General features: G+C 46.2%; 1 protein-coding gene across 1 annotated transcript in view; it reads left to right on the forward strand.

Annotated features, from left to right (window-relative positions):
* nadka (NAD kinase a) overlaps positions 1 to 11,052 on the forward strand; it is a 114,541-nt gene extending 103,489 nt beyond the window's left edge. The window contains 3 exon segments of the mRNA XM_016510289.1: positions 2,060 to 2,217; positions 2,294 to 2,376; positions 10,892 to 11,052. Of these exon segments, the coding sequence (XP_016365775.1) occupies positions 2,060 to 2,217; positions 2,294 to 2,376; positions 10,892 to 11,039 (389 nt within the window). The 3' untranslated portion in view covers positions 11,040 to 11,052.
* The last annotated feature ends 1,031 nt before the right edge of the window (positions 11,053 to 12,083 follow it).

Raw genomic sequence — 12,083 nt, forward strand, 5'->3', positions numbered from 1 at the left:
AGGGGTCTCATGTACAGCAGGCCAAAAGGTATCACGTTGGACGCAGCTGCCATCAGACCTAGCAGTTTCTGAAACTGCTTGACAGTGAGTGACCGGCCTTCTCTGACTCTCACAACTGCAGTGAGGATCGACTCGATCCAAGCAGGAGACAACTGTGCCTGCATCGTGGTTGAATCCCACACCACGCCCAGATAAGTGGTCCTCTGTAATGGAGAAAGCACACTTTACTTGGCGTTTAGTCTTAACCCCAGCTCTCTCATGTGGGCGAGAACGACATCTCGATGTCGATCTATCGTGACAAACCAGTCCTCGGACCTGATCTGAGACACGACTTGCTTGATAGTGAGCATCCTGAACTTCAGTCGCATGACTGAGCGGTTCAACTGACCTAGATCTAAAATGGGACGCAACCCTCCATCCTTCTTCGGAACAATGAAGTACCGGCTGTAGAACCCGGATTCTCTGTCGTGAGGAGGGACCACTTCAATGGCCTCCTTCCTCAAGAGAGTGTTCACTTCTTGTTCTAATACCAGAGCCTGCTCGGGGCCCACAAGTGTGGGAAAGACCCCGTTGAAAGGCGGCGGAGGAGCACCGAACTGAATGCGATAGCCTTTTTCTACAATATGCAGGACCCAACGAGCACTGCTACTAGCCTACTAAGGGAACCAGTCTCTCGAGACTGGCCTCCGGTGTTCTTGTGCCCTGAAGTGGAGGACCGGCAGGAGACGGCCCGAACTAGCTGCTCTAGAGACCCCCGAAGGGGTAGCGAGCCCCTCAGCTCCGCTACGTTTCCGGGCATAAGAGACTGAGGGAAGCGTTTGCTGGAGACAGAAGACGCAAGCGGGGCGTCCATGAGGAAGACCCTGTACTTCTCTTTAATGTTGGACAGGGTCAACCAGAGATGCCTCTCCGCCGCCACTAGAGCTGCCATAGATGGCCCAATGGCACGGGTGGTCTCCTTGGTGGCGCGGAGAGACAAATCAGCGGTTCTACGTAGTTCAGAGATATCATCCGATTTTACTTCCTCGCCTTCGTCTAACTCCTTTAGCAGGTCAGCTTGGTACGCCTGTAACACCGCCATGGTGTGCAGACACACACCAGCCTGACCTGCAGCCATATACCCCTTGCCCACCAAGCTAGATGTAGTACGTAACGGCTTGGAGGGCAATGACAGAGCCTTTAAGGATGATGCCGCACCAGGGGACAGATAGCTCACGAGCGTCTGTTCCACCTGGGGCATCGCCTTATAGCTGTGGTCACAAACCCCCACCACATTTGCATACTGAGAAGAGGCAGGGATAAATAATCGTGACGAGAATGGTCTGGTGAAGGCTCCCTCCTCGTAGAGAGCCTTCCGGGAGCGAAGCGAGCATAATGACATTCGCTCACAATGCGGCGGGCAGTCGGCCCCCTTGAGAGCCGACTCCGCATGCTTCGCCCCCAAGCAGACAACGTACAGACTGTGTGTATCCCCGCTCGTGATGTAGCTCCTGAAACGCTGTCTGCTTTCGCCCTTATGCTTGGTTTTCTCTGTAGCGTTTGACATGCTTTATAACTTGATTTTAGACAAACTAAATAAAATAAGACTCACAGAACGAAAAGTATGACTGACACAACACAGAGCGCTTGCTGAATGACAGAAAAGTTGATGTCGGTTCCACCTCACGTGCTTTTATAGCTTCCTGGTCGCTACGTCACCCGCCTATGACGTCTCGCCCTTCCATTGGACTGATTACATATGTGATTCAGAGCGTGGTCACGCTGAATGCATTCCCATAGCGTTTTCCGACGCAGCTCGAGTTCCTGAAGGGGAACCACATGTTCTGTTTTTTCCCCCTTCTGCACCAAAAACAGACAGAAAAGTAACTTCAAAACCAAACCATCATTGTTGTGTAGTTAACACCCTTACTGTTTACTGTTATATTTTTACTGAAAAAGACAAAATGCTGATGATGAAATTCAAGAAAAGCATTTGTTCAGTGATTTGCTTTTCTAAACAATATTAGTATTTTAAAAAGAAAGAGCATCAACAGCCCTCCCTTCTTGCTCTTTTTGCCAGGTGTGATAGTGTCCACTCCCACAGGAAGTACTGCATACGCAGTAGCAGCAGGTGCCTCTATGATCCATCCAAATGTTCCAGCCATCATGATCACACCCATCTGCCCACACTCCCTGTCTTTCAGACCCATCGTAGTGCCTGCTGGCATTGAGCTCAAGGTGAATGCACAACACACCTGCTGCTCTTTGGCTTTGAATGCATGAGGACATTTACTGAATTCTGTTATGATTTTAGATTACGCTGTCTTGTGATGCCAGAAACACGGCCTGGGTGTCGTTCGATGGCAGGAAAAGGCAGGAAATTGCCTATGGTGACAGGTAAGTGACTTCAGCATCAACATGTCAACATCAAGTTTTTGTAAACATTCAGCAGATTTATTAAAATATGCTGACAAGAAATGTAGGGTGGGACTTGTTTCTCGGAGTGTCCTTTTATTCTACACCTTTAACCCTAAGATTATTCATTCAGGTAGGGTATATTCAAATCTAGCCTAAACCATGAAGTACTCACCTGCCTGCAGGTAGAAATTTGGGAATGACATAGAAGATTCCCTTGTGGTCATTCTTTTTTTAGGCATAGGGCCTTTTAAGTCTCTCGGGAGCCAATCGTAACAATAAAAACACTTATTTTATTGGTTACAATACAAAGCAGTAAATAAAACCTAAAATCAGCTAAGCTAAGAGCTCTATAATCAAACTCTGAACAGCAGTATTGGATATGCTGTTAAGCGTTCTTTGATAGGGTATCAGGTGTCCTTCATGCAGGCAGCATCTAAAGAGTGTTTTACTCCTCATTCTTATTATACTTATTTTTCGGGAATTCCACTTCCATCTCATTAATCCATTCTTCCTGTTGTAGGATTATTGATCTCTGTGACTCATGTCCAATTCGCCGGACGTCCTTCTGCTGTCTCCTACACCGTTGTCTTCTTTTCGCACTTCCTCTCCCCTTCTTAATTGTAGTCTTCGTCAGTCTTAACTCCGCTTGTGGTTTTAACACCTTCTTTTCACCCTGTGTGCCCTCTAAGTTAATCTTTGTGTTTAGTAGCAAAACATTAAGTTCATGAATTTACTTTTCACACCTTTTACTCATTTCATCCTGTTCTACATTATAAACAAAGGAAGTCAAGTACATTTGTTTATACTCTACATCAATATCATTTCAAGTATTTCAGGTACTTTCCAATCAAATAGCATTCAAACATCTTTATATTCAAGCAGGGTCACATGAACCTGGACCACAAAACCAGTCATAAGGGTCGATTTTTTGAAATTGAGATTTATACATTATCTGAAAGCCACATAAATAAGCTTTCCATTGATGTATGGCTTGTTAGGATAAGACAAAATTTTGGCCTAGGTACAACTATTTGAATATCTGGAATCTGAAGGTGCAAAAAAAATCTAAATATTGAGAAAATCGCCTTTAAAGTTGTCCAAATGAAGTCCTTACCAATGCATATTACTAACCAAAAATTAAGTTTTTATATATTTATTATAGGAAATTTACAAAATATCTTCATGGAACATGGTCTTTACTTAATATCCTAATGATTTTTGGCATAAAAGAAAAATCGATCATTTTGACCCATACAATTTGTATAGTAGTATTTTTGTCTATTGCTACAAATATACCTGTGCTACTTATGACTGGTTTTGTGGTCCAGGGTTACATATGGTATTAACTAAAAAGCAAGCAAATAACATTTCTTTGAAAAAGGTAAATAATGGTACATAACAGGTAAATAATGTCAATATCAATATCAAAAGCAAGACAGACTAAACAGTTGTAAAAAGCCTATATAACATTTTTAGAGGAAATAAGTTTTAAAAATAAGAGTGCTTGGTGTCATCAACCGAAAAGCAGTTTTGTTTAGGAGGCTGATTACACTGACACTTTAAAACAGAGGTCGCCAACCCATCAATCACTATCAACTGGTAGATCTCCTTCACTGTCCCAATAGCTCCCAAAAAGAACAGAAAAATAAGTACAAAAATACATTACATTTCTCCAGTCTTTTTTGTACTTATTTTTGTTATTTTTTGGGAGCTACTGGGACAGTGATAAAGAAAAATACTTCATCCCTGAGTCTGTAAACAAGATGTTAACAGAGGCCAGAGACACTGAAGACAGATGCAAAGAGGAGAAAACACTGTAGCAGGAAGAGTAAGCTCACTGTTCATTATAAATGATTCATTTCAGGTACTTTCACATGGCTCGTAGCCGTGTGGTTTTTTTGTTCTAAATCAGCTTGGCCTGTGGGCTTGTGTCTGCGGCCGAATCAGAACCATGCTGATATAGAGCGATATCACATGACTACTTGTGTGATATTGCTTGTATATAATATACAATATCATAGTAGTAATTGAATATTTACATTAATTAGTCATTTTTGGATTTTTTATTTTTTTTATTTCAAGAACGTCTCTGTTACGTACTTAACCCTCGTTCCCTGATGGAGGGAATGGAGACGTTATGTCATGACGACATTAGGGGTCTAACTTGGGAGCACAATCATCTCTGAGTTAAAGAGAAAATGCCAATGAAAATTGACTAGTGGATTTTGCATGCTGAGCCACTCTCCGTGCACACGAGTATATAAGGCGACACCGTGCATCCACTCATTAGGTTTTACGCTGAGGAGCTGAGAACGTGCCCCGGCAACAGCGAGTGGTTCAAGGTTGTGGCATGGGGACATCATGTCTCCATTCCCTCCATCAGGAAACGAGGGTTAAGTACGTAACTGAGATGTTCCCTATCTGTCGGTCACTACGAGTTATGTCGTGATGACATTAGGGGTCTATGGAAAACGCCACAACCTGAACACCGTCACAACCTTCCCAAAGCCCCAGCGCAAATTCACTGACCTTGGTACTGAAGGGGACCAATGGGTAGAACATCGCTGTTGGAGAAGGCCATGCTGCTGTTTCGTCCACAAAAAAAGTTTTTTGGAAGGGATTTTCAATCTGCAGTGAAAGATTGCTTAAAATCTTCCCTATTTGTTCTATCAGCCTGGCAGAACGATGGGGAAGCAAGCCTTAAGGAAAATGTCGCTACGGAGACCACATCCTACCCGTAGGGAGCTGACATTTGGAGATGGACTGACCCAGGGGGCAGTACTACATATGGAATGGGTCTCTGAGGCAGGTCCTACCTTAGAGTAGGTATGGAACAACTGCCAGAAGAGACTGACAGAGTGGGTCTGTCAAGGGAAGACACGCATTTACCGAGAGGGAAATCTTACCATGGAAGAATACACATATGGGATTACCCGTAGGGAATCAAGCCATATGGACACCTAGCCCAGTACAGGGGCTGACCGGGACTCCGGCATGCTAACACCAGTACTGGGCCCGGCGTCAGACTGCTCCACCAAGTCAGCTGCCGGGGATGCTGGAGGATGCTCGACCAGGGTTCGCCAACCGGGGAACTTTAATGAGAGAAGAAAGGCACTTGCATCCCCTTGTGAGGGGGATAGGCGCCGCAAACATGACACCGAGCCAGTTCTTCCCGCCAATTACCTGTTACCCAACACACGGGAAGAAACCGGCTCTACACAAAGGTTGTAAAACCTTGCGAAAGTGTTAGGTGTCACCCAGCCCGCAACTCGACAGAGGTCTGCCAGAGGAGGAGGCCCAGGAGGATGCAACACTCCGAGTGGTGTGAGCTCTCACTCCAAGTGGAGTGGAGTGAGCTCTCACCCCCAGGGGGCACGGCTCGCCTTGGGATTGGTACGCCAAGGCGATGGCATCCACTATCCAGTGGGCCAACCTCTGCTTGGAGACAGCCTTCCTTTTCTGCTGACCTCCAAAATAGACAAGGAGCTGCTCAGAGCTTCTGAAGCTCTGGGTGCGGTCCACGTATATGCGTAATGCTCTTACTGGACACAGCAAAGCCAAGGCTGGATCCGTGCCCAGTGCCCAGGGGGCTTGGGTCAGGGAATAGTACAGCTGGCAGTGGGAGGACTTGTGGGAAGCAGACATGTTGACCTGAGCTTCCCCCAATCGACTCCAAATCAGCTGGACCGCCTGGGGATGGATTCGCCATTCCCCGGGAAAGTGAGCTGTCGTGAGAGCGCATCGGCTGCACGATTGAGCTCCCCTGGAATGTGGACGGCACGCAGCGACTTGTCTGGTCTGACTCCAGAGGAGGAGATGGCTGGCGAGTTGAGACATGCGACGTGATCATAGACCGCCCTGACGGTTGATGTACGAAACAACTGCAGCGTTGTCCGTGCGGAACAACACGTGCTTGTCCAGCAGCAGCAGCCGGAACTGCCGCAAGGCTAGATGCACTGCCAGCAACTCCAGGCAGTTGATGTGCCAAAGCAGTCGAGGTCCTGTACAGGTCCCTGAAGCTGCCTGCCCGTTGCACGTAGCGCCCCAGCCCGTATTGGAGGCATCTGTCATGGCAACGACATGCTGGGACACTTGTTCTAAGGGCACCCCGGCCCGCAGAAAAGCAAGGTCCGACCAGGGGCTGAATAGGCGGCGACACATTGGTGTGATGGTGACAGGATGTGTACCGCGGCGCCATGCCCATCTCGGGACTCGGGAGTGTAACCAGTGCTGAAGTGGTCTCATATGAAGCAATCCAAGAGGCGTGACTGCGGATGCCATATGCCCCAGGAGCCTCTGAAAATGTTTCAGTGGTACCACTGTCCTGCCTCTGAAGGAACTCAGGCAGTTCAACACCGACTGGGCACATTCGTTGCTGAGACGTGCCGTCATACTCACCGAGTCTAACTCCATACCAAGATAAGATATTCTCTGCACAGGGGAGAGCTTGCTCTTCTCTCGGTTGATCTGAAGCCCCAACTGACTGAGGTGCCGAAGCACCAGGTCCCTGTGATCGCACAACTCCTCTTGTGACCGGGCCATGATGAGCCAGTGATAGTTGAGGATCCTGATGCCCACTTCCCATAGTGGGGCAAGGGCGCCCTCCACGACTTTAGTGAAGACACGGAGGGGCAGGGAGAGCCCGAAGGGGAGGACCTTGTACTGCCATGCCCGACCCTCGAACGCAAACCATAGGAACGGTCTGTGACGAGGAAGGATCGAGAAATGAAAGTACGCGTCCTTCAGGTCAATCGCTGCAAACCAATCCTGGGCTTGAACGCATTTGATAATATGTTTCTACTTCACCGGGAGCTTGTGAAGGGCCCGATTCAAGACTCGCAGATCCAAGATTGGTCGAAGGCCACCGCTTTTCTTGGGTACGATGAATTATGGGCTGTAAAACCCTTCCTCATCTTGGCTGGAGGGACTGGCTCGATTGCATCCTTCACCAATAGGACAGCAATCTCCTCGCGCAAGACAGAGGCGTCTCGGACTGCCACTGAAATCTCGAGAACGCCGTTGAACTTGGGAGGTTGCCTGGCAAACTGAATCGCGTAGTCGAGTCGAACTGTCCGAATGAGCCGGCGGGACAGGTTGGGCAGCGCAAGCCACGTGGGATAGCGGTGCGTCACTCACTGTCAACCCACGAGCCCTGCAACCCGGAGGAAAAGGAAACTGCTCTTTTATTGAAAATGAGGGAAGGAGTGGCACTGTCCTCACCACCTCCTGAAGAGCAGTCTCCCACATCTCCGGGTTGCCCGTGTCAGGGCCGCTTCCTCGTCTTCTTGGAGGACTTAGTGGCCGGGTGCGCTCTCCTCACCGTTTGGAGGACGCAGGAGGGCGCCCATGGCGACGAGCAGACTGAGACACGGCCCGTGACGGAAAGGTGGCAGCTGGAGGATCACGTCGGGGCAGGATGTGTTGGATGTGTTGAACAGTGTCACCGAACAGGCCAGCCTGGGAGATGGGACCGTCAAGAAAGCGTATTTTGTCAACATCTTTCATCTCAGCCAGGTTGAGCCAGAGATGGCGCTCCTGGACCACCAGAGTGGACATCGCCTTCCCAAGGGACCGCGCCGTGACTTTCGTCGCCCAGGGGCGAAGTCAGTCGCTGTGCGCAGCTCCTGAATCAACCTCGGCTCTGTACTACCCTCATGCATTTGTTTTAGTGCCTTGGCTTGGTGTACCTGCTGGATAGCCATGGCATGCAGGGCAGAGGCAGCTTGGCCCGCAGCACTGTAAGCTTTGGCAGCGAGAGCTGCCGACAGCTTACAGGCTTTGGACGGGAGACGCGGACGATTCCTCCAAGTGGCGGCGTTTTGCGGGCACAGGTGCACCTGTGAAATGTCTACGTACCCCCTGGCTGCCCCGCCATCAAGGGTAGTGAGGATGGAAGAGGGAGACGAGCGGCTTCTGGCCGTAAAAACTGTCCACGACTTCGTCACCTCTTCATGCATCTCCGGGAAGAAAGGAACCAGAGCAGAACGCGGTTGTTCACCGAGAAACCAATCATCCAGCCGTGAGCGCTCAGGGCTGGGCGGTATAGTCACCTCCAGCCCAATTCTCACGGCTGCCCAGGCAAGCATAGCTGACAGCTCTGGGTCCGATTCGGCAGTGGCGACAACACCCGAGGGGGCCATCCTCAGAGGCCGATAGCCCATCCCCCGATGCTGCGATCGACATCTGATCTTCCGGTGGCGGACCGAATGACACGCTGGGACCACCGTGAGACAGCCCAGCAGAATCACTCGGCAGCTGCACAGGACATGCGCTGCGGGAGGAGTGAGAGGTCCGTGGGGCGTGGCCCGGAGGAGAAGCTCTCACTGTAACCCTCAAATCTCCCAGAGCACTAACCGGCGGTCCTCTGCTCGTGGCAGAGAAACCAGGACGGGTAGTGACAGAGGGGTCTGCTCCACTCCCCTTGAGAGACGCGATCGTAGCGATGCCATGGTCATACGCCCACAAGAGACGCATGGCTCATCCACGAGCGCCGCTTCAGTGTGCTGAAGGCCCTGACACTGAAGACAGCGACCGTGGCCGGACATGGACGAAACGGCATCTTGAAAAAGACGCGAATCATCCGTGATTTGCTCTTTTACAGGAAAAACTGCTCTTTCAGTCAAGCACCCAGGGGAATCACTGCTGCAGGGACACCGCTGTACTGCGCCATCACACCAACCAGGCACAGCTCCTCTTCAACACAAGTGAATGGCTTTGTAGTACATAAACCACTCTGCTCCGAAGCAAAAATCTAATGAGTGGATGCACGCTGTCGCCTTATATACCCGTATGCACGGAGAGTGGCTCAGCATGCAAAATCCACTAGCCAGTGTATCCAGTTAGACCCCTAATCAGAATCAGAATCAGAATGAGCTTTATTGCCAGGTATGTTTTCACATACGAGGAATTTGTTTTCATGACAGAAGCTTCCGTAGTGCAACAGAATGACAGCGACAGAACAAAAACAGATAATAAAAGAAGAATAAAAAAATAAAAAATAGAACAAGTAAAATAAGGAATAAAAAATATACAAATCGACAATTGTATGTACAGGTATAGAACAATAGACAGTTGTATGTACAGGTATATTATGTGCAAATTTGAAGTGTAGACTAAGTATGTGTGTTAGATAAATAAGTGTATGAGTGTATAAATAGTGTTGTGTGTTCCACAGTTATTGTGAAGTGTTTATGAGATGGATTGCCTGAGGGAAGAAACTGTTCCTGTGTCCGGCCGTTCTGGTGCTCAGAGCTCTGTACCATCCGACCAGATGGCAACAGTTCAAAGAGGGAGTGTGCTGGATGTGAGGGGCCCAGAGTGATTTTGCTAGCCCTTTTGCTCACTCTGGATGAGTACTGTTCTTGAAGAGAAGGGAGGGTTGTACCAATGATTCGCTCAGCAGTCCGGACTACCCTCTGTAGTCTTCTGAGGTCAGATTTGGTAGCTGAGCTGAACCAGACAGTTATAGAAGTGCAGAGGATGGATTCAATGATAGCAGAGTAGAACTGTTTCAGCACAGTTATGTCATCACGACATAACTCGTAGTGACCGACAGATAGGGAACAGGTGTTATACATACAAAAAAAAAACACAACAAAAAGATAAACTCATAATCAAAATGACATACCACTTGGAAGTGTTGCATGTTTTAGGGTATTCAGTTTTTTTTTTAACATGTTTTCCTCTTCTTCTTTCCTCTTCCCCTCCTCCACTTCCTTAGATATTGATATAATTTGCCCATAGTCTTAACCCTCGCACATCTCTTGGGGCGGAATAGCAGCCAAACTGCAGGGAGTTGAAAATATTGTTTTGATTAGATGGTACTTGGATGTTGTGTGACCTACAGGTATACACCTATGTCTATATCTTGAATTTAAGTTTGTTGTTCTTACTAACTTTGTTTCATGATTTACGAATGAATATAACAAAATGAAGAGTTTCACTGAATATATATTCCTTGAAAACAAGTCTTAAAATCACTCATGCAATTTTGCTTCTCAAGTAAATGCATGTTGCTGAAAGTATTTTTATTGGACAAGGCATATTAAGAAAATTATATTTTGCACTGCATCACCATGTCCTAACCAAGATTCTAGCACCAAACAAATTGTCTGCCCACACCAATCAATTACAGATCACTTGTTTCACTTAAGTTATTTTCAAGATCTGAGGTAATTGTCTCTATATTGTTTGATTATTTGTCTCTTTCAAATGATATTTGAACTCAAACCATTTTAATACTCTACAAAACACAACCAGTAACTGAACAGTCATCCAAAACAAATTTGAAACTATTTAAAAATGTTGAATCCCCAACAATCTGTGTTGTGGCTGGTTAGGACAAAAAGCATTGATTAGCATAGAAAAGATAACTTTTATCGTGTGTCACACCAATGCTTTGATCTGGTTAGGACATGGTGTAAGCTTGTAGGTAAGGCTTTGATGCATGACAATTTGTTTTGTTTTTTTAATGATAATCCTCTCTATTTTATAGTATTACCATCACAACGTCATGTTTCCCTCTTCCTTCCATCTGTTTCCGTGATCCCGTGAATGATTGGTTCGAGAGCCTGGCCCAATGTTTACACTGGAATGTTCGCAAGAAACAGAGTCATCTGAGTTCTGAAGAGGAAGAGTTCTGATCACATTCCAAGCTTTTACAGCACGGTTACTTAGCTATGTTCTTTTTTTGTCTTTCAAAAGTTTTAGTACATGCAATAATGTTTTCTCTGTTTGCCATAATTATCCAAGTGAATCACATAAATACAACGTCTCATTTCAGCTGAAGAGGAAAAAAAGACAAAATTATTTTGCTTACATTTTTTTTTTAGGACATTTAATATTTTTCCATTGTGACTTTTTTTTCTCCCCACGAAAACACTTTGGTTGTGTGTTTGTGTGTGTATTTTATCATTTTTTTTTTTTTTTAAATTCTCATTAGAGATAAGTAATTTTCAAATTTTATGCACTATGGTAATGAGAAATCCGTGGAAATGTGTGGAAAATTGCGAAATTCTTTCTTATAAAATTTTAATTTCTTCTTTAAATTTTGCGTGAAATATGACCCCAATATTCATTGCCACGTATTCTTGGCGAGTTTTGTGGAAATTACTTTTAAATTGTTAACTGACAATGTATTTTAAAGGATTATAGCAATAACTACATTTTATTATATTACATTGTGCCTTATAGAGTATTGCATCAAATACTCAGTCAGTCAATGGGGGAAATTCTTTACAGTATTGGGTAAATGCAGGCCCGGATTAAGAACACATAGGGCCCTGGGGCTATAGCAAAGTACCCTATCTTGGTGCCACGTTTTCTACCACAGGAATAATTCGTTTTTTGTTTTTTTAAATCAAATCTCCAACACACAGAGATACAATGAGTATACACACTAAATATTCCAGTTTACAACACATTAAAAGAATAAATACATTAACACCAAATATATGAAGTCAAAGCAAACAGGTTTCCAGAAGCAAAAACAACTTTTGAGCATATACAGCTCCCTTAAGGAGTTTACTTTAAATAGTTTTATTATTAGAAGGTCTTCTTTCTGGCCCTAGAAGAGGACAATCATCAGGGCTGGACTGGTGCTAAAATTCAGACCATCTGGCCCACACAGTCCCCCATAAATGTTTTGCTGGGGTAAGGGCAATTGGAATAAATATCGGATGAAAACA

The sequence above is a fragment of the Sinocyclocheilus rhinocerous genome, unplaced genomic scaffold (genome assembly GCF_001515625.1).
Source record: "Sinocyclocheilus rhinocerous isolate Xijiao unplaced genomic scaffold, SAMN03320098_v1.1 scaffold385, whole genome shotgun sequence".
Lineage (NCBI taxonomy): Eukaryota > Metazoa > Chordata > Actinopteri > Cypriniformes > Cyprinidae > Sinocyclocheilus > Sinocyclocheilus rhinocerous.